The sequence below is a fragment of the Apis mellifera genome, linkage group LG2 (assembly GCF_003254395.2).
Source record: "Apis mellifera strain DH4 linkage group LG2, Amel_HAv3.1, whole genome shotgun sequence".
NCBI classification, from domain to species: Eukaryota; Metazoa; Arthropoda; class Insecta; order Hymenoptera; family Apidae; genus Apis; species Apis mellifera.
In genome coordinates, this window is record NC_037639.1 from 6,237,591 (window position 1) to 6,260,691 (window position 23,101).

At 27.0% G+C, this 23,101-nt stretch overlaps 4 protein-coding genes across 4 annotated transcripts; 3 read left to right on the plus strand and 1 right to left on the minus strand.

The window, feature by feature from the left end:
* The first annotated feature begins 1,147 nt into the window (after window positions 1–1,147).
* Window positions 1,148–6,518, plus strand: LOC724162 (28S ribosomal protein S9, mitochondrial). The gene is made up of 10 exons (XM_006561111.3): window positions 1,148–1,308; window positions 1,435–1,558; window positions 1,679–1,782; window positions 1,938–2,111; window positions 2,185–2,270; window positions 2,381–2,456; window positions 2,531–2,656; window positions 2,752–2,794; window positions 3,028–3,143; window positions 6,442–6,518. The coding sequence occupies exons 1-10, from the start codon at window positions 1,210–1,212 to the stop codon at window positions 6,460–6,462; spliced, it is 969 nt and encodes a 322-aa protein (XP_006561174.1). The 5' UTR covers window positions 1,148–1,209; the 3' UTR covers window positions 6,463–6,518.
* A 23-nt stretch (window positions 6,519–6,541) lies between these two features.
* Window positions 6,542–23,095, plus strand: LOC413265. The gene is made up of 9 exons (XM_026439154.1): window positions 6,542–9,361; window positions 13,450–16,531; window positions 17,384–17,506; window positions 20,450–20,514; window positions 21,764–22,048; window positions 22,137–22,269; window positions 22,370–22,590; window positions 22,659–22,806; window positions 22,887–23,095. The coding sequence occupies exons 1-9, from the start codon at window positions 6,551–6,553 to the stop codon at window positions 22,952–22,954; spliced, it is 6,936 nt and encodes a 2,311-aa protein (XP_026294939.1). The 5' UTR covers window positions 6,542–6,550; the 3' UTR covers window positions 22,955–23,095.
* Window positions 16,578–18,718, plus strand: LOC113218582 (28S ribosomal protein S9, mitochondrial-like). Its single transcript, XM_026446507.1, has 3 exons — window positions 16,578–16,833; window positions 17,344–17,506; window positions 18,469–18,718. Exons 1-3 carry the CDS (start codon window positions 16,816–16,818, stop codon window positions 18,558–18,560), a joined length of 273 nt encoding a protein of 90 aa, XP_026302292.1. The 5' UTR covers window positions 16,578–16,815; the 3' UTR covers window positions 18,561–18,718.
* On the minus strand, window positions 18,535–20,615 carry LOC552307 (probable arginine--tRNA ligase, mitochondrial). The gene is made up of 5 exons (XM_026446503.1): window positions 19,873–20,615; window positions 19,634–19,758; window positions 19,373–19,500; window positions 19,073–19,296; window positions 18,535–18,977 (listed from the first exon to the last, which is right to left on the minus strand). Exons 1-5 carry the CDS (start codon window positions 20,598–20,600, stop codon window positions 18,827–18,829), a joined length of 1,356 nt encoding a protein of 451 aa, XP_026302288.1. The 5' UTR covers window positions 20,601–20,615; the 3' UTR covers window positions 18,535–18,826.
* Window positions 23,096–23,101: the final 6 nt, after the last annotated feature.

Genomic DNA, 23,101 nt, shown 5'->3' on the forward strand with positions numbered 1-23,101 from the left:
ATTTTTAATAGAATCGGTTTTCGATAAAATGCTTCAAAGTTCCTTTCTACTTTTTTTGTTAGAACAAAATTTTAAAACTCTCACTATTGGTATTTTTGATTAAAATATTCGCATTATATATTAGAAATCACCAAACATTTATAATTTATAATATTTATACTCAAAATATATTACATTGTTCAGTATACAATAATTTATAAAGGCACATTATACTTTGTAAAAAATTTTAATTTTTGAAAATAGAAAAGTTTCATGTGTCACATTTTTTCGAATTATATTCTTTTACAAATATAAAATCAAAATTTTTAACAGTAAAATCAACAATAAATCTTTAATAGAATTGGTTTTCGATAAAATGCTTCAAAGTTTCTTTTCTTTTCTACTTTTTTTGTTAGAACAAAATTTTAAAACTCCCATTATTGGTATTTTTGATTAAAACATTCGTATTATGATATCAGAAATCATCAAATATTTATAGTCAAAATATATTACATTGTTTGTTCTTCAAAAATATTGTAAAACCGTAATATTTATATTTTTTACATTAAAAATTAAGATTATAGATTTAAAAGAGAAATATATTTAATTGACATCTCATATCTCATATATAGTTATTTATGGTTATATATATGGTATGACGCAATTTAATATAGAAAGAGCAAATAATGAAAAAAGTAATAGAAATAGCAAAAATTAAAAAATCAAGTCATTTTCAAACTATTTCGAAGCTAATATAACTAAAAAAAGATAAAGATATATTAAAAATTAATTATTAGTATCATTTCTTTAAAGTTAAGAATATCTTTTCAAAATCAAAGTCGCAAAATAATATAAAATAAAAATTAAAATTTAAAACCATTTTTTGAATAGTTTTAAAAACATAATTGAAAAAAATATTTTTGATTTATCAAAAAATGGCATTAATTGTCAACTTTTATAATTTCTCTCTCTATTCTTTTTGTTTTCTTTATTTCTTTATTTGATTTGCGGCACTCTAAATGTAATATTGATTCTAATTTTTGTTATATCTTCTTTTCCTACTAGCAATATATAATCAATGGCAGAAGTGTATTAATAAAATAGTTATAAAATATGTGATAAAAGAAATAACAAAAGGAGTTCAACATTATTATTATTAAGTTTATATTTTCTTAGCATATTAAAAAATTATTTATTTAGAAAGTTAATTTTAATTATTCATTGATAAAAATGGCTGTAATATTTACACGTTTTGTAAATATACAAAATGCAATAAATAATAATAATTTTGGTTCTCTTAAAAATACATGGAATATTGTACAATATTCGGTAAATCAAAAAATATATTTAAAATATTGATTAATTTTTTTTTTAAATATTTTTTAATTATCAAATAATTATAACCTTAAATAAAAATAATAGTATTTAAATGATTTAAAAATTTAATAATTTTAGGGTGTTATTTTTAAATCATATTGTGTAAATAATTTAAAAAATAATATTTCTTTTGATAACTCTAAAAAGGGAAAAAAAATTAGTAAAGTTATGAAAATATATCTAGAACGATCTAGAGAATATCGTAAGTTATAAATATATTATAGTACAAATAATTTTTTTATTTTACAACAAATTTTATATTAATGATTATTAATCATTAAAATGAATAGATATATAATTAATATTAATATTATTATTTTAGAGAATTTTATACGAAAAGAAACATTGGAATATAATATTGGAAAACGAAATTTAGCAAAAATGATGGGTGAAGATCCTGATAATTTTACAAAAGAAAATATTAAAGTAAATATAATATTTTATATTATTTATGTAATAATAATAAAAGAAAAAAATTTATTAAATTTTAAGCTATTAAAATTATTAAAATTATTAAAATAATTAAAATAAAAAATGTATAAATTAAAAATATTAAAAATTATTTTTATTATTTTTGACAGAATGCAATTAGTTATTTGTTTCCATCTGGAATATATGACAAAGAAGCTCGTCCTATGATGGCTGATCCTGAAGAATTATATGCACGTGAAAAGGAAGCAGAATTTAATGAAGATGGTAGACCACATCATTTTTTATATTATACTATTAAACCTAATTATTACGAAATACTTCATGTAAGGCCTTTTTTAAATTCTTTTATTATTCATTATAAATCAGTATAATATTTTTCAATATTTTTATTTGTAGAAAATGGTAGAATCAATAACCTACTTAAATAAAATAGAAGATAAGTTTCTGTTAATAAATCACAAAATTGATGAAGACAAAAAAATGTAAGTTATATGTTTTAATTATATTTATGTTCTTAATTAATTTTAAAATTTAATTAGATTGTCATTTAATTTATTTATTTATTACTTTGTTTGTTTTTATTTTGTTTTAGAGATTTGAATGGATCAGACTGGTTAGAAAAATCTAAATTAGAAAATATATTGCTTGAAAAATTGTCAGATTCAGAAGTAATAAATAACATATGATTCTTATATTTTATTTATATTTTATTTTATTTATTTAAATCTATAATTTCTTTTAGTATGAATATTTTATAAAAAGTATGCAAAGATTAGCTGATCATCCTGTATCAAAACATGTGGAACCTTTTATTATGGAATATAGAAAATCATTAACAAAAACCAATGAGAATATTGAATTGCCAAAAGTATGTATATTTCAAATATTATTATGACTTATTATTTATATATATGTACTTGTATTTTTTTTTTTCTCAATAAAAATGATTTTATTTTATTACAGCCTCAATATGATAACGATAATAGGCCTTTTGTGCTTATTGAAAGTAAGTATAAAATAAATTATCAATATCAATCTTGTTTTATAATATTTTTAAAATTAAAAAAAATTTATTGATATTTTATGATTATTTCAATTTATTAATATTGAGCTTCTTATATTAATTTTTTTATTGTTTTATTAAATTATATATATTAAATTATTTTATTAAATTTTATATATTATATATTTTATTAAATTATATATATTAAATTATATATTATTGTATATATTTTATAGAATGTCAAAGGAAAAGTTCAATAGGCCAGGTTAAAGTAATAGGAAATGGATCTGGAAATATTACTATTAATGGACAGGATATCACATATTTTAGCGATATGTATTGTCGTGAACAGGTAAGTTGAAAAATCTAATTTAAATAATTTTAATTTTTAAAATATAATACAATAGTTTGCTGCTAAAATAATTTAATGAAATATGATATATATATAATCGTATTATTAATTTTTCATATTTGAATAATCAAAATTTAATTAAAAAATTATTTTATGAAACATAAAACAAATGATATATAAAAATTATAATATATATTATTCTAATATATTTTATTATATATTATTATATTAAAATAGTAAATATCATAGATAATTATTAATCAATATTGTTTATATAATCAAGGTAAGTATATAATTATGTTATAAAATATTTATAAATATTTATGTTATGTCATAAATTATCGTTAAAAATAATTTTATCAAAAAATAATAATAAATATAATAATTAAAACATAAAAATATTTTAAAATTATTATTATAAAGAATATCATTAATTTAAGTATCTCTTTATATATTTTTATATTATTTAAATAGATATATATAAAAAAATAAGATTAATTTTAATCCTGAAGTTTTATTGAATTAAATTTGTATTATTTTTTTTTTATATTATATTTAAAATTAAAAATATTAATTACAATATACATACATAAATTTAATCGTTAATAATTTTAGAAAGATTCGCTCAGTTAATTATTTTAAGAATAAATAATTTTCAATTTTTAATAGATATATATTATTATAATAGATATATATAATATAATTTTTTTAATTTTTAGTTTTAATATTTTAATTATTACTCTGTACGAATTTGTAATATTTGTCACTTTTAAAATAATTACGAAAATTTTATGATTAATTATTATCATTTTCTATTTTTCTTATACAAAAATTAAAATTATATTTTCTATTATGACATTTCGAATTTCAATTTAAAAAAAAGTAATTATTTTTATAATCATAATAATATAATATTTCAGTAGCACTGAATATAATACATTCGAATTTACTTTATATAAAGTAATAAAAATCAAAAATATATAATAATTGGTTTCGTATACTTTATTATACATTTTCAAGAAAAATTCAATTTTTTATTATCTATATTGAATTATATATGAAATTATATATAATTATATACAAGAAGATTAATAAGTTTCATAATTCTAAGTATTCAATTATCAAAGTATTTTAAGTAATCAAGATTTTATAGATTTTTTAAATAAAATTTAAATGCAAAATAAGAAAAGAAACAAAGATGAGAAAATCTATAATTTAATAAAATGAAGTAAAAAAAATCCATATATAGTAAATCCATACGATTTGTTGATATTTCTGATGTATAATTTATCGTGATCTTCGCGATCTCGAAACATACAATGCGTGTAAGAAGCTCGATTCCAGCTCAGTATTAATCGAGTCGTCCGATAGTACGACAGGTTTAAAGTGTTGTAATCATAACATTGACACGTTGAACAGTACGGATTGTTTGTTTAATCAAATTGATTGGATTCGCACGTGGAAAAATCGTTAATAATCGATTTTTTATTCTACTATTATCTAAACTACCGGTAATAAGACAAAATTGCAAAATTTTATATTTTATATTAAATATTGAAACAATTATATATGATGGAAAATCAAAGAAATTTTCTTCTTCGAAGCTACAGAGTCATCCTATGAATTTTGGAATAATTGAAAAGATAATAAATAATTGAATTTGTGATAATGCAAAAAACTTTTAATATTATCTGCTTAAAGTGAACGTATTTAATATTCGAATGGTGAATGTTGAAAATGAATAATGAACTTTTTAAAATTTATAGATTTCTAAATAAGATTCAATTTTTGACATAAATAATTTAATTTTTCATTTAATTAACAATGAAATGACAAAATAAAATTATATTTTACTTTAAATTTACATCATTTTTAACATTTTAATTTAAATAATATTTGATAAGATTTTTATGTTTTTTTTTCCTCCCCTTCTTTTTTATGATATTGAAACATCAATGTGTTTTAAAAATAAATAATAAAAATTTATTACCTTATAATTAAAAATGTAAAAAAATTTCAATTATTAATTTGTAATATTTTAAAGATTTGATTAACCTACATATATTAGTATCTTCACAAATAGTTCGTAAATTAAAAAATCAATGTTTTCAAAAAAAATTATATTAATTTTATTATTAATCATTTATAGTGCTTGATATTTTTAAAGTGAAAAATGTATTATATTTGTTTTTATCAAATATATTTATATTTCTTCAGTTTCAAAAATTGTTTCTTTGATTTTTATTTAAAACTTTATACGGTTTATGTGTTATATTCCTTCTATCATAATTCTCGATTGTAATCTTTCGAGAATGCAAAATATGCGAAAACGTCATTCCGAATACATTCATCATGTTTTCGAAATTAACTTGGTATGTTGAAAATGTTCGTATCTTCGAAGGACTCGAAGAACTGTATATAAATAATATCAATTTAAAGGTAACGGTATAGTACTTTGCTGTCATCAATGTATGTGCCCGATTTTCCAATTGACATTCGCGCCTCACGCGATGCAGAATCAGAGGTCATCAAAGATCATCTTATTATTTTCTTGATAGTATTACTGAAACAAAAAAAATGATATATTTTAAAAATTAAATCAATTTTATTAAGATAATTCCATTTAATTAGAAAATTACTTGTTTTTCTCGAGTTATCCTATATAAATTTTGTAGATTTTTTTTATTTCTCGATGCCTTCCAAGTACTATAAATCTCTTAATAACGTAATTGAAACAATTTGTGTTTGAAATCATGATATTATTACCTTTTAACTTTCATTATACGATATCGGAGTTATTTAGATTAAGTGTACCACATAAATATAGATAATACTGAAAATTTATAATATAATTATATTAAGCAAATTTAAAATATTAAAAATATAAAAGAAAAAAAATAAATTTATTCGAAAAATAATTTTAATAAATTACTGATTATCGATAAAATCAAAGGATGACTCTTTTTCATTTCAATTATAGTATACTAAAAAAAAAAAAAAATTAAATATATAAAACATATATGTTAATTAAAAAGATATTGCGAAAAGCATATCAAAATTCAATTTTATTAACAAATCTTTGAATACGGTCCTTAAAAACTTTCTCGAACGATCCAAAGCATGAATGACATTTTTTTCCATCGTACACAGACAATGTGTTTGACAAATAAGCTTCGGCAGATCGATCGAATGAGCGAAGTGACGTCACATCATTTGTCTACTCAATGCATATTCACGAGTTCATTCATGAATTAATATCTCTCAAGCCCTTTACTACTCACGACAATACTCTTTGTAGATCAATGATGTAATCGAGTAAAGCGATAGCCGAGAAGGATAGAGACGAAATCATTCGCAGACCTTGAATACGCCGAATACAACGAAAAAGAAAGGTGAGGAACGTGGATATGGAGAACGTAACGGTATCCATTCCGAGTACTCCAAAGCGTACGACCATGACCTCTTTGCTCCTAACACGATGGTTGACGTCGAAAAGCTCGACTCGTACGAATCCGGAGACAAGTTGGTCCTCCGACGATCGAAGTTTAGAATACGGCACACCGCCACCCATAGAAGAGCCCCATTGTTACTCCATGTGCGCAAGCGAAAGTTCTTGCACGGAGGAAATTAATTGCACGTTGCAGGTGAACAAGGATATAATTAAGAATCTGTTGGTAGAGCATATGAGGCACATAGGCGGTCGATTGCAACTTCTCGACGATCTGGAAGAAAATAAAATGGATCTAAAGAATACGGAGAATTTCGCGAAATTGTACAAGCAACACGAGATAAACGCTTTGTTACTTCACTCCAGCTTCTTAGGTCATGTCGACGCGATTAAAAGTTTGCACAAATGCGGGGCGGATTTGAATCACTCTGAACAAGGACAAGGCTTAACTCCGTTGCACTTGTGCGCGTTCAGTAATTGTTTGGAAGGAGTGCAATATCTGCTCGATAACGGAGCCAATATTCATCTGGAACGAACTCACACGCCCTTTCATTATGCCGCTTTTGGGAACGCTTGTAAAGTAGCACAGTATTTCCTTCAATTAGGTATCAGTCAGGAATCTTGTTACGGGGAGGAGACTGTGTTACACAGCGCGGCCAGGTCGGATGCTTACAACGTGTTAAAGTTATTGGCGCCTAATAATCCTACTTTGGATAATTTAGATTGTAATGGATACGCTGCCATACACCACGTAGCAGACAGAGGAGATCCAAGTTGCCTAACGGTATTACTAGACGCAGGTTGCAAACTAGATTTAACGACCAAGAAGAATGACACCGCGCTGCATCTTGCAGCTGCTGCCAGTTGCGTGGAGAACGTTGACTTGTTGGTGGAAAGAGGGGCGAACGTTCATCTGAGAAATCACAGAGATCAAACAGCCCTGCACATAGCTGCTCGTTCCCATTCCTTGGAATGCGTGGAGATACTGTTAAAGAAAGGTGGATGCGATCCCAATATTGAAGACAGCGACGGAAGAACGCCTCTGCACCTCGCTTTAGGTAGATCATTGTTAGCCTATGACGTGACGGAATTTTTGATCACGTGGAAAGCAAACGTGAATAAAACGGACAAATACGGTTACACGCCGCTTCATATCGCTGCTTTAAACGAATTATCTCAATGCGTGGATATCTTGATCCAACACGGAGCTGATCTTAGCGCTAGAACGAAAGGTGGAACTAGTGCGTTGTCCATTATCTTACGTAAAACGCCGACGTCTTTGAACGTCTTCAAGCAGAGATTAGACGCGTCGATCACGCTTCACCAGCATGGGTCGGCAACTGGGGAGGCGGAGCTTCGTCTCGATTTCCATCCTCTGCTCATGAACCAACAACAAGGCGAAATAAGATATCTTGGAACGTTCGTGAAGGAAGGATACAAAGAGATATTGGAACATCCACTCTGCCAGGCATTCCTCCATCTGAAGTGGCAGAAAATTCGAAAATATTACGTGGGCAGGCTGATCTTTTACCTGTTCTACGTTCTCATATTAACAGGATGGGTAATGACAGCTCTGGCGCACAACTGTTACAACGAGTCTCATGGCCAATTGGACAACGGTCAGCCACCGTTGTGCGCGAACACAACCGGTATCAATGGTTTTCTTTACAGACATCCAGCCTTACTCGAGGTTGAATGGTACGCATTGATGGTGCTCACGATTCTCGAAGTATTCCGCAAATTGACCAGCATCCCAACGTATCCCTCCGTTCGCCAATTCTTCACGCAAGCCGAAAACATGGTCGAATGGTGTGTGATATTGAGCGTGTTCGCCACTTCTTTTATCTACACGGGTAGAACGTATCCGTGGCAGAGTCACGTAGGAGCATTCGCGGTGCTCTGCGGTTGGAGCAACCTTATGCTAATGATAGGGCAATTGCCAATATTCGGAGCGTACGTGGCTATGTTCACCAGCGTTCAAGCACAAGTGTTCAAACTTTTGTTGGCGTACGCCTGCCTCCTGGTAGGGTTCACGGCGAGCTTCTGCGTGATCTTTCCACGATCGAAATCGTTCAGCAGCCCCCACATCGGCCTGATCAAGGTTCTGGTGATGATGACAGGAGAGTTAAATTTTGAGGATCTGTTCTTTCCTCACGAAGAGGACGGGAAAACGATCGACTCGGGGAGCACGTCTTGGATCTTGTTGCAAGTTTCCGCCCAGTTGTCGTTCGTCCTATTCCTTTTATTCGTCACGATCGTGTTGATGAACTTGCTTGTAGGAATCGCGGTTCACGATATAAAGGGACTACAAAAAACGGCAGGACTTGCAAAACTCGTTCGCCAGACGAAGCTTATCTGCGACGTCGAGACGGCACTTTTTTTGGGTCTGATGCCAAAAAGATTGATGAAATTTTTACGATGGACCGCTCTGCTGCTACCATCACCTTTGAGAGCTGTTTTAACCGTTCGTCCCCTGAATCCGAGAGAGAGTAGACTGCCTCGCGATTTGTTAGCAACGGCGCACAAGGTCGCCAAGGAAAGAAAAAATTGTATATCTGGAACTTTGTACAATAGAAAGAGGAACGCCGTGTACGCGTGTTTGAAAAGCGAGCCATACTTGACTTTTCGTCGAAATTTCCCGGAAGAAGAAATTTCCACGATCGATGATTACGCGATTAAGGGAGAATTGGCAGAATTGAAAAAGATTTGCGAGAGAAATCATCAACTTCTTCAGGATATCGTGTTGATGTTGGTGAATGATAAGCGCGAATAAAGAACAGGATGAGAGTAATTAAGTTTAATCTGGAAATTCTTCGAATCATAGTTTCTCGGGAATGGCAAGGATATAAATGATCTAAAAAACTAATCGCTATATGAATATTAGAGATGTTAGATTATATTGCATAATACAAAAGAATTTTTGATATCATATTTTAATATTTTTTTACGCTTTAAAGAAAAAATTATCTAGCTATTATTCAATGCTGAATTCTTATTGTTCATTGGGATGTTTCTAGAATTTCATATAGTATGATGACGTAATATTCAGAAATGAAAAATCCGAATGATTAAAATCATTGAGTAAAAAGAACGTATGTTCATATGTTTTCATATTATAAAGCAAAATTCGAAAGAGATATATGAAAACATTGCAATTTAGTTTCTGAATTTATCTCATTTTCTTTTAATTTTAAAAATTTTAATCATCCTTGGCAGGTGATTTTCAATTCTTTATGCGTTAAGAACGCCATAAAGATTTATATAATTTTTTTTATACATTTGTGACAAAAATTAGAAATGAAAATAAATATTTAAATAAAAGTTTAACAATTATATTTCAACGTAATCTTTTGAAATCTAAGTTTAATATTTGTAAAATATTGTATCATAATGCATTACATTCCGTCCATGATATGAATAAAAATTAAATACTATTATATAATGATAAGCTAAAAATTTTAATACTATTTATTTTTATATTTTATATGAATATTGTAAGTGTAAACAAGTTGTAAATACGACAGAATTAGAAAATGTATATTTTTATAGATAATTTTAATTTGTTACTTAATAGTATGAAAGTATAATAAAAGAAAATTAATTTTTTTTTTAAATAAAATAAAATAATAAAGTAATTCTTTATATAATAATACTAATTTTAATTTTTTATATAGAAATTATGTATGGAAATAAGTTACATGATAAGTGCTTAGAAATTACTCATACTTAAATATATCAATAAAAGAGAAGACTAAGAGATAATAACATCTTTCAGATTTACATGGAGTAACGTCATAAAAAAAGTATAAAATATCATATTTTTGAATAGTTTTCATCGATATTCTTATATTTCTTTTGCAAATTTTTGATATTTTTAAATTTATTATTGATATTTTTAAATTTATCGTATATCAAATAGTAACTTTTAAAATAACTTATTCGATTTTAGATATTTGAAAATTTAATTTTGTCAATAATATTAAATTGTAGTTTTATTTTAATTTTAATAATTTTAGTTTTATTTAGTTTTGTCCTTCGGTATATTGCAATAGGTAATGAAAATGTAATAATAATGTGGATACCGTGTTGTATGATCGTAACTCGAACTGAATTCCTTTTGATATAAGAATCATATTGTTCATAATATACAGTCTATTGTCTTTGCAGCTTCAAACGTAAATATAATTGTTCATTGATGATTGGAATTCGCGATAACATTCAACTGTGATAATATTTCATTATTCTAGAAAGTAATATTACTTTTGACTCTAATTTTATACTTGATTTTAATGACTTTAATTTTATACACGTATATATAGATTTTTATTTCTTTTTTCTTAGCTCTAGCTACCCAATTATTATAATTTAAATACGTTATGTTGTTTGAATTTAAATGAGAAAATTATCCAATATAATTTCATCAAACCTTTTTTATTAATTAAAAAATTTATTGTTTTATCGTATGAATCAATTAAAAAGTGAATTGTATTTCCGTTTTGAAAAAAATTGATAAATAAATATATTTTCACTTTTAAAACGCATATTACGATTGTATTTTGCATTACCCAGCAATTTCATGGAACGTGTTGTTACCCAACATTCTTGTGGATACCTTGGAGAGGCAACATTTCTATAAGCTTAAACACGTTTCGCAAGATATATAAGTACCATAAAAGAACAATTTCAAACGGAAGTGAAATGCAAATCGATATATTAATGAATATGATTTTACAGTTTTCAATAAATATTTGAAATATCATATATTTCGCATCATCTTTTTTAATTCAATCCACGATATCTCTTAAAATATCAATGTTTTCAACTTAGCAAATTTCAACTTTGAACATAAATTTTAAAAACTTCTTTTTTTCTTTCTTTCTTTCTTTTTCTTTTTCTTTTTTTTTTTTTGATCATTAATGATTTTATCCACGAAAACATTTAACAATCATTTCTGGGAATTTTGACTTTTGATTTTATAAAAAAAAGAGAAGAACAGCTTTGTTTTTTTTCAGAACACGATTGAAATGTTAAATCTTGTAATCTTCTATCTCGGTAAAATTTGCCGCAGGTAATGATGTGCCCACTTCCACTTCACATTGGGCAGATTCAAATTTAACCCATTGATATTCGCCATATAATGGTTAAGAACCACTCGATGAAACCGGTTCCAATTCGTAAGAAATCGGAATCTGAAAGCCAGGTAACAACCTATATGTATAACGATAGAATACAATTCCCGGTCACGACGGGATTGAACAAGGACGCAGAATTTCAAGTGCGTAGCATCAAGATTTTACGAGAACATTTTAAAGACCGATGAATCTATGAAAAAGACTCACATCCGCACTGACTCTGCTCGTTTCAGCATTGGAAAACGTCATACGATATCGCGTACAAATATCCATGACACCGGCTTTCTCTTTATTAATTTGCGAAAGTGTCTGAATATATTATCGGTGGACTATCATTTTTTTCAATTGTCAAAAATGATAATTTTGAAAATCATTTTGTGATTTGGTGAATTTTTTTAGTGAAACTTGTAACAACAGACAGAAGAAATTCAAATTTTGAATGTAACAGAAGAAAAGTATTTAAAATAATATATTTTATAAATAAAAAAAAAATGAGAAATAATCGATAAAGAAAAATTGATTAAATATTTGATTGTTGTGTGTTGAAATCTTATTTTGACATGAAATAAATAAATTGACAACAACGAAGAAACAATTGAAAACTTTCGAACAAGTGAAATATGTTCAGTGTGAAAAAAAGTTTGCAAGAATAACTTTATGAATTTAAGAATAATTACTATTTTACATAAAAATAAGAAGATTATTATTTTTTAAAAATTAAATAAAATACGCCTAAATAATTTTGTACAAAATGAAGATTTAAAAAAATATAAAAATAGAATATAAATATAAATAAATAAATAAAAGATAAGTTTCATAAGGTTTTTTCTTTCTTTTAAATATTTAATTTCCAAAATAAAAAATTTCAATAAAATCTTTTTGTCATTGTATTTCTATTTTGCAATATAATAATTTTCTTAATGTTATTTATTTATATTCTATATTTATATTCCTTTTTTAATATTTTAATACTTAACATTTTATTATTACACCTTCTATAGTTTTGACACATGTAAATATGTATTGTTAAAATAGATAATTTAAAAATATCGATAATTGTTCATATTGTTATATGATGATGATAATTATGATAATGACGTAGCAAACAATTCTAATAATAATTACATTGTTGCATAACCCGATATTACCGATAATTGTACATCGGTATCATTGTAAAATAATTAGTTATTAATACAATATAATTTATAATTGCTTCCTTCTTTTTCTTAAAAATTAAGTTGAACTATCTAAAAACTTAAGATAAATTATTATGCATATGTGTGGTATTAGACTATAAAGGAACAAGAAGACATTCGGAGAAAGTTCTGTCAAGAATTATAAATTAATCAATCCGTTGAAGATCGAAGAGAGATCGAGAGAAAGAAAAAAAAAGGGGAAAAAAAAATTATTCGTTAAAAAAAATTTGGACAAGGGAAAGTTTGTTTATTGCAACGTTGGTATCTGCCTCGATGTGACTCCCATCTCATTTAAGTTTTAAGTTCAAGGTCCCTGTTCGAAGGAGTACTGGCTTCTCCAACGGAAGCATGTCTTTTCCTCTGAACTTATATATAGAATGTATCCATACGAGTCGGCTAATATAAGTCACTCGGGCGAGTGACACCGGTAGTCGCGTGTGCTGCAATGACGAGAGCATTCTCTTAAAGTGATCTAAATGACTTTGGGACGTGACGTGATAAACGAAGAAAAGAGTGAGGCCGAGGTATGACGATTGGAACGTTCTTTCGAGGTGATCCACGATAGTAGAGAGTGTTACGTCGCAGTTTCTTCATCATCCTTGTTCACGGACGAATTTCTTGGGCGAGAGATAATGGACGATAAACAGATACACGAGAACTCCACCGACATACCGAAGGCTAGCTTGCAACTTCCGACAATTACGGTTGGCAACGAAAGACCGCGGCGTTACTCGTTAACCAGTTTAAAAGATCGTCGTCTCCCGTTTGAAAATGAAAACGATTGCGGGAGGGCGGTAGAAGGAGAAGTTGAAGCGCATGAAAATGTCGACAAAACGTGGCAAATGAAAATGAAGCCGCTCGCCAATCATGAGAAAAGAACCAGACATTATTCCCTGACTAGATCAAAAAATCGTCGTTCCTGCCTGTACACGGATGAAGACAGAAATTTCTTGACCAAGTCTGTTGTGAACGAGACAGTCAACGATAAAACGACGCAAACGTTAAGAGTACCGTTGTCCCGTGAAGGAAGAACGATACACTGTTCGTTGTCGAATCTCAACGATCCGTCGAACGATCTTCTGTCCACCAGATTGACTTCTACCTTTAGATCCGTCAGATATCGTCAATCGAGCAATTCGGAGAAGATAGCGATCGATGATATTCCTCCGGCAGATTCCTCGAACGATCACGTGGAAATCGACGCCGGCACGCCTCCACCGGTTGACGAATCTCTCTTCTACGACAATCTTGACGTATTCAGGCAAGCGCAGATCAACAGCAACGATCTCAGATCGATCATGTGGTCGATCGTCACTACGGCTGAAATGAAAATATTACTTCAATTAGAAAAGTGTAACGCGTTGCCGGAGATACCGGCAGGAGAACGAATAAGAAATATAGCGTACATGTGGTGCTGTTATCGCAATTTGGCGCATCTATTACCAAAATTGGAACAATCAGGCGTGAAATTGGATTACGTGGAGCCTAGCACGGGCATGAACGCGATCCTAGCCGCGTCGTTAAGTGGTAGCGTGGCTTGCATCGAGCATCTGATAAAGAGAGGCGTCGATATCAATTACCGGAATCCGATCAATCATTACACGCCTCTTCACTTCGCTATCCTAGGAAATTCGCCTGACACGGCCCGGATACTGCTCGATAACGGTGCAAAGCCGAGCACGTATCTTTACCAGGAGGTGGCCGAACCAGTTTTGCATTGCGCTATCAGAGCAGGGGCTGTGGAAATAGTAAAATTATTATTGGAACGAGGAGCAAGCGTCGTCGAGAAAAACCATATGGGCGAGACGCCGCTCCACGTAGCTTGTTTCGTTCAATCGATAAAATGCGTCGAATTACTTCTAGATTCGCCCGGTACCAATGTCAACGCAGTTGATCGGGCACACAGAACCCCACTTCATTTCGCCGTGATGACCACTTACTCCTCCGCGAAGCTCGTAGAACTTTTGTTAAAACACGGTGCCCTGGTGAACGCGGCGGACAAAACTGGCTTCACCCCCCTTCACGTGGCGGCATTAAACGAACAATCTCATTGCGTGGACGTATTAATTTGGGCCGGTGCGGACGTCAGTGCGACCACCAGCGCGGGACTTTCCGCTTTGAACATTATTCTCAGAAAGATACCGGATTCCCTTCAAGTGTTTCGGCAAAGATTGGACGCCTCGATAACGCTCAGAAGACCCGTGCCTCACAACAGAGAGTTCGAGATGAGATTGCACTTCGATTTACTCTTTCCCAGCGGGAATCAATGCGAGACCAGTTTCATCAACACTTTCGTTCAGGAACGGCGTAAAGATTTGCTCTCCCATCCGTTGGTAATGGCTTTCCTGCATCTGAAATGGGAGAAGATTAGAAAATTTTATCTGCTCAGAATTCTGGTTTACGCTATGACCGTGATCTGTATGACCACGTACGTACTCACCGCGCTAGCTTACAAGTGTTACAACCACGACGAGGCGAACAGCTCGAAAATTTGCAGCAGCAAACGTATCTCTGGATTCTTATTCAGGCGACCGGTGATCGAAATTCAATGGTATCTTTTATTAATATTCACTTGTATCTCTATTCCTAGGAAGATATTCGGTTTCATGGTATACACGTCCGCGAAGCAATACTTCTCGAATATCGACAATGTGTTGGATGGTGTTGTTATAATCAGCGTTTTCGTCACGTCATTCGTTTACACGGGACGCACATACGATTGGCAAAATTACGTCGGAGCATTTGCGATACTGTGCGCTTGGACAAACCTGATGCTGATGGTTGGTCAATTACCGGCTTTTGGCACGTACGTGGCGATGTTCACTCACATACAATTCGAATTTGCTAAGCTGCTGCTTGCTTATTCCGGATTGCTGATAGGTTTCACTATCAGTTTTTGCGTCATTTTCGTCGGAGAACCATCCTTCGGTAATCCTTTCACGGGACTCATCAAAGTATTGGCAATGATGGCCGGAGAATTGGACTTCGAAGGGCTTATCACGCAAATCGATCAAGGATTGGAATCCGACGGACCTTTTGTTATTTATCATCCGTTATCGGTATGCTCACAGATCCTGTTCACTCTGTTCATCGTGTTTGTTACGGTTATATTGATGAACTTGCTGGTTGGAATAGCTGTTCACGACATTCAAGGTTTAAGAAATCACGCCGGTCTCACGAAACTTGTACGCCAAACAAAATTGATACTATTTACGGAAATGGTCTTGCACAACAGTTCGATTCCGTACGCTTTTCGAAAATGGATGTCCGATCATAAGATTAACGTGGAGAATAGAAGGAGAGTCTTAGTGGTGAAACCGTTGAACCCTTTGGAGAAAAGATTACCCAAAGATATTCTGAAGGCTGCTTATGAAATAGCACAGAAAAATATACCGTTCATGAACGACGAAAACATTAATTTGAGCGATCACGTAATAAAAATGCGACAACATAGCGAGGAATATTTCGACTCGAATTTGCAATTGGTTATCGAGAATTTAGCAAACAAACTACAATCTTACGAAGATATGATCAAATCGTTGAAAGAACAATTGTTAGATACTAATAAAATGCTGGAGAGTGTTGTGAAAAATCTGGCAAAGGAAAAGAATAACTGAGCTCGAATAGGTACTTGATTGATTGAAATTACAAAATAGTTTATTGAGAATCGAGGAAACTTAACTGTAGTTAGTTAATAATGTGCACGTGAATGATTGCAAATAATCGAAACTACATCTTAATATTTAATAAATTAAAATCCGATAAAATCGATTGATTTAACTTTCTATATAAATATCATTTTAAGTATTGTAACGAGTGACTTATGGGAAAAAGGTGGCGGAACCAGAAGTGAAAGTGAATGTAGAAAAAAAAAAAAATACACATGTTTAATAACGATGGCACTAAGACTAATGGTACTAACTTTTGCTTTTTTTTTTTTATACTTTTTAGATTAGCTTCTTTCGTCATAAAAATTTTTCACGTCTTTGAATGCTTATGATTTATTTTTATAATTGTTACTACTATAATAAAAAAGTAATTTATACATATATAGTATAAACGAATGTTCGTATTTGATAATTAGAAAATTTAGAAATTGATGTTGTTCAATTTCTTAAAGCACAAATATTTACAATTCATTATGATTATTTTTAAGAAAGGAAGAAAATGAATACGTTTTCTTAATAAACATTTTACTATAGAAAATATTTAATTAATTAGGTATTACTTAATTAATTAAATTAATCTCTTTTTTATTTCTTTTTTACAAATTCTTAAGGGAGAATAAGATTATCATAATATATCCTCAACTAAAACATTATTCGTTTAAGCGTTACATGTACGTTTTAAACAAGCGTTTAAACTTTGTTATATTTTTCAATGAAATATTAATTATTTTTAACTGAATTTATTTTAAATTACAGGTTATATTTCCATTAATTTTTACGAATATGTGTGACAAAGTTGATATTGAAGCAAATGTTACTGGTGGGGGGTCTTCTGGACAAGCTGGTGTTATACGATTAGGTATTTCATTAGGGCTTCGAAGCTTTGTCGATAATGACATGATAGAAAGAATGAAACTTGGTAAGAAAAATATTGTTTTTTTAATTATTCATTTCTTATAATTAAATTTAATTTTGAAATATAGAAATAATAATTGATTAACATTGATCATTGATATTATAAATGTAAGATCTATGTTTTTTTAAATATTTTATGAAAAATAGCGTTCAATTTTTTTCAAATCATATTTATTACTTTTTTCTATGAAGAAAATGTTTAACATTATTTTGATATCAAAATATAATTGCATTGAAATTAATTGATTTCTAATATATAACTACTTATTAACATTATTATATTCGATAAGAAATAATGTATAGTTAAATTATTAAATAAAAAATTCATTTTTCCAAAGTATAAGTAGCATTTTAAAACATAAGTTTATAGTAAAAACTACTCAATTATAATTAATTAAAGTCATAATTCTTACATTTATAATGATAATCAATTATTAAATTTATTTATCAATATTCTATAATTATTTAATTAAATCAAAAAATATATTAATTAAATTAAATTGTTAAATTCAATAATAAATATGTAATATAATTAAGTATAATATACCTAAAAATTGAACAATTTCTTCAATCATAAAATATAATAATATAGTAAAATATTCTTAAATTAAAATTAATTTTTTACAGACAATATATATATACTTTTACAGAAAATACTTAATTTATCATATATTTAGAGTATAATATATTAAACATTAATTAAATCTATAAAATCGACTATTTCGATAATTGAAATATTCTGAAATACGTGAATTAGAAAATATTATAAAATATTATTTTCATTTATATAAATATAAAGAATATATGTATAAACTATATAACAAGTATATATGCAATATATAATACAAATACAAATTAGTATAATATTTTATTAAATATAAAATATTTATAAAATATTTTATTAAAAATATTTTTTTAATTGTATTTATAAAATAAAAATATAATGTATAAAAATTTATTTATTAGCTGGCCTTCTAACGAATGACTGGAGGAGGCGTGAAAGAAAGAAGTGGGGTCAGGAAGGAGCTCGTGCAAAATTTACATGGAAGAAACGTTAATTTTTTTTTTTAATTTCCTGCATTTAAATTTCTATATTAAATTTGAATAAATTATATAAAATTTATTAAACATTTTGAAATAAAATGCATGTTATTATAAAATTCTGTAGAAAAAATGCAACAAAAAATAAATGATTAATAAAAATTATTAACTAAAATTATACAAATTATTTATTATGTATAATATTAAAAAAAACATTATAATAAATATAATAAATATATTTAAAAGATTCAAATTATATATATTATATACAAATTTTTTTTTTTTACATTTTTTCCAAAGGTGTTAAACCAAGTAATTTCATACCTTGAGCAAGAATCATTTTTGCCACACGAAATAATAATAATCTTTGATTTGCTACATCACTTGGTTGATTTTTTATGTTCAATTTATTCCAAGCTATATTGATTGATTTACTAAAAAAAAATTTATAAATATATACAAAATTGCGTAAAATTAATGTACTTAAAATTTGAATATATATATATATATAAATATATACTATACTAACCATAAATGAAAAAGATAAATTGTTAATATACAGGGTTCTAATTCTTTATAAGACTTAAGTACAATTTCATCAAATTGACTAATTAATATAATCAAATTATCAACTTCTAATTCCTTTAAAAGATGTGGATCACATTCTGTTACTAACATAGCACCACATAATTCTTCTAAATTACATAAACGACAATGAGAATATTGTAATTTTATTCCACAATCACCTTTTACCTAATATTAAAATATATTAAAATATATTTCTAATTAATAAATAATTAAAAAGTTTTAATTTATTTAAATAACTTACATCCAATATTGAATTCCAATGAAATATATAATTATTCATTCTATTTTGTTTTAGATCATGAATAATTACACTAGATATACCCAAAATATCAGAAGTTTTATCAATTTCATCTAAAGGAACCTTAGTTGCTAAAACATAATAATTTATTTGATAAAATATATAATATAATAATTTAAACATAATTTTTTAAATATTTGACTAATTATTATTTGACTATTAAGTTATGTTTTTGTTTTATTTATGATAATAATATAAACTTACTTTTTATTTCTAGTTGTCTTTGTCTCATAATTTCCTTTGCTTTGTTTAAAATATCTTCTAAAAATATTACTTTCCCTTTTCTTGTACTCATACCTTGTATTTTTCCAAATTTGACATGTTCTAATCTATTTGCCCAAGATAATTTCATTTTATTTAAAATTTGAATTAAATTTATAAAATGATCACTCTGACCATTTTCTACAATATAATACATAGCATCAAATTTGTTTTTTTCAAACCTATCAATGGCAGCAGCAATATCTCGACTTAAATATAAAGTTGTACCATCACTTTTTAAAATTGGAACACTTTTTTGTTCATCTATATATATTACTTTCCTATTATGATTATCTAGTTTTAACAATTGCATTTCCTCCATTGTATTAATTACTTTATTTATATTTTTAATAGTATACATAGACTCCCAATCATATTGATCAAAAATTATACCTAATCTTTTATAAATTTTTTCTAATTCTAAAACAGTAAATTGTTTAATTGTTTCCCAATTTTTATGAATTACATTATCTTTTAATTCTAATTGTTGAAATATTTTCTTAGCTTCTTCCTTCATATCTGGATTATTTTCAGCTAATTTATTAGCATCAACATAAACATTATATAATGTTTTAATAGGATTTTTTTGTATTTCTATATTATCAATTTTTGATAGCTTCATTCCAAGATAAATATAACCAAACTGTGTACCCCAATCACCTAAATAATTTATTTTTGTAACTTGATTATGCAAAAAACTATTTAAATTAGCTATACAATTTCCTATAATTGTAGAACGTAAATGGCCTATATGAAAAGGTTTAGCAATATTTAGAGAACTAAATTCTACTATAATATTTTTATTATCTATGAGTAGTGGTGGTGTAATACCAAAACAATTACTTTCTAAAATTTTCTTTATATATTTATCTCTTAATATATGAAAATATATCATATTATTTTTTATCATTACATCATCAAAAGATTCTTTTAAATTATTGTTTACATTTTTAATTTCATTTATTAAATTGTAATCTTTTGTTTTTAAAGGAAGTACAAAAGAATATATACCAATTTCTTTGTTAAATTTGACATATAAATTAGACATAATTTTATGTCGATATGCATTATTTTTATTTTCTAATGGTTCTATAACCTAAAACAAATTACATTTTTATTATTTTTAAAATTTTATTTATTTAAAAAATTCTCTGCATTGTAGGTTCACAGGAATTTTTTAAATAACAAACAATTTATATAATATAAATATTTTTAATAAATATATTTATAAATGTTAATTATATTTGTAGTTGTTGAAATAACCGGCATTATATATTGTGATATAAATTTTAAAATTATTTATAACTTATCTTAATTATACATGTTATTGTATAATTAAGAAATTTATTATAAACATATTAGAAATTTGAAATTATAAAATTCAAATTGATTTTAAATATTATATAATTTTAAATTTTCTAAAAATTAAATGCATAAAATTAACATATAATATAACCTTTTTAAATATTATGCTTCTTATAAAGTTACTCATATTGCAATAATAATATTATTTTTATATTATTTAAAATAAGATTTATAATACTTAAGTCTTTATAATATTTAATTTAATATGTAAAATATATTAGAATTTATAAATGTATAACTTTTTAAAAATTTTTATTTCATAATGTATCATGGACAATTTGTCAGTGTACTATATGTTATTTTTCTAAACAAGCATTTACAGTAGAAAAAATCTTTTTCATAAAAATTTTAATTCTTATAAAAATGTTTATATTAATTAATATATTAGAATTAGAATAGAAATTATGTGAAAATAAAAAATGTATATTAATAATGATAGTATCATATAACCTTTATATAAAAATAGTTATAAATCTTTTAAAAATTTTTTAAATGAATTTTAATAATGCTTATGATATGTAGTTAAAATAATTAGGTAAAATAAATCAATTATATATTATATCATTTGAATATAATAATATTTATTAGATAAAATTTTTTAAACTAAACGTAAATATAATATATTGTATATATTTCTATTAAAGTATTTTTTAATTTAAAAATGTATATATATCTTATTATTTATAATTGTTTATGTATTATTTAATATTTTGTGATTTTGTGAAATATAATAAAAATATGGAAAATCAAATTCATTCTGAACTAATTATAAAAGAAGAAGAGGAAGAAGAAGAAGAAAAAGAACAAAAATGTGAAACTAAAAATATTGTTTGTGATGGGGAATCAACAATTGGTATCAGACCAAGACCATTAATTTGTAAACCAGAAAATGTAAATATTGGATGTAAATCCGAACCTATAGAAACCAAGTGGCATTGGGCTCCAGGAGCATGGCAAGATGCTACAAGAACTAGTGCTTTTCAACCATATAAGGTTTATATAATTTTTTATATATATTATTTAAAGTATTTAAGTAAAATATACATATAAGCACATCTTCAATCTAATATTTTTTTTTTAGCCTCCTACTATACTTACTAATTTACAAAGAGGTAATACCCAAACAGAAATACCTCAACTTTATAGTGGTAGTGATATTACATTTCATACATTAGCTGGTCAAGGTGAACTTACACCTGAACATATACATCCAAGTATGTTATATTATGTATATAAAATATTTTTATAGGTAAAAATGATTATATACATAAATGTATATTATAATTAAATTATTGTTAATAAATTATTATAAAGATACTATAGACACACCTGATGAAAAAGGTTTAACTGGTCTTATGTGGGCTGCGGGATATGGACAATTAGGTAGTGCACGGCAATTACTTAAAGCTGGTGCTAATAAGAATTACCGTGGTCTTAATGGAGAAACACCTTTGCATTTAGCAGCTGCTTATGGACACCATGATCTTGTAAAATTATTATTAAATCATGATGCAGATTCGAATGCAAGTGATGAGGTATGTGTTCATAATTTTTATTAAATAAAAATTTGAAAATTAATTTTTTTTTTTTAATAATAATAAAGGAAGGAAATACACCTTTAATATATGGAGCATATGGTGATCATCCACATGTATGTTATGAATTATTATCCAGAGGTGCTGATATAACACATCGTAATATGTACAATATAAGTGCTTATCATGCAGCAATATTAAATAATTCATTAACTGGTAAGCAAAAATCAAATATTAAATATTTTTAGCAAATTATATAAAATATTAAAAAATTATTCCAATAAATTATTTTTCAGCTAAAGCAGTTATTGAAAATTATTTGATACAACAAGTGATAAATATACCACCAGATATATTGCAATAAAATAATATAATGCAAATAATATAAAAATGATTTTTTAATATTAACAGATTTTAAAAGGTTGTGAAGATTACACATAATGATATTTAAATATTAGTTGAATATTTTAAGTTTTTATTTTTAATTCTATATAATTATTTATAGCAAATA

Coding starts and splice junctions, on each gene's coding strand:
- LOC724162 (XM_006561111.3), top strand. CDS start 1,210: ATGGCTGTAATATTTACACGTTTTGTAAATATACAAAATGCAATAAAT. Junction 1,309..1,434: donor GGAATATTGTACAATATTCG/GTAAATCAAAAA, acceptor TAATAATTTTAG/GGTGTTATTTTTAAATCATA. Junction 2,657..2,751: donor AGAATATTGAATTGCCAAAA/GTATGTATATTT, acceptor ATTTTATTACAG/CCTCAATATGATAACGATAA.
- LOC413265 (XM_026439154.1), top strand. CDS start 6,551: ATGGAGAACGTAACGGTATCCATTCCGAGTACTCCAAAGCGTACGACC. Junction 16,532..17,383: donor TCTGGCAAAGGAAAAGAATA/ACTGAGCTCGAA, acceptor TGTGTGACAAAG/TTGATATTGAAGCAAATGTT. Junction 20,515..21,763: donor TATCTATGAGTAGTGGTGGT/GTAATACCAAAA, acceptor TATTATTTAATA/TTTTGTGATTTTGTGAAATA.
- LOC113218582 (XM_026446507.1), top strand. Junction 17,507..18,468: donor GATAGAAAGAATGAAACTTG/GTAAGAAAAATA, acceptor TTTATTTATTAG/CTGGCCTTCTAACGAATGAC.
- LOC552307 (XM_026446503.1), bottom strand. CDS start 20,600: ATGATAAAAAATAATATGATATATTTTCATATATTAAGAGATAAATAT. Junction 19,297..19,372: donor ATTGGAATTCAATATTGGAT/GTAAGTTATTTA, acceptor TTTTAATATTAG/GTAAAAGGTGATTGTGGAAT. Junction 18,978..19,072: donor ATTTATCTTTTTCATTTATG/GTTAGTATAGTA, acceptor ATTTTTTTTTAG/TAAATCAATCAATATAGCTT.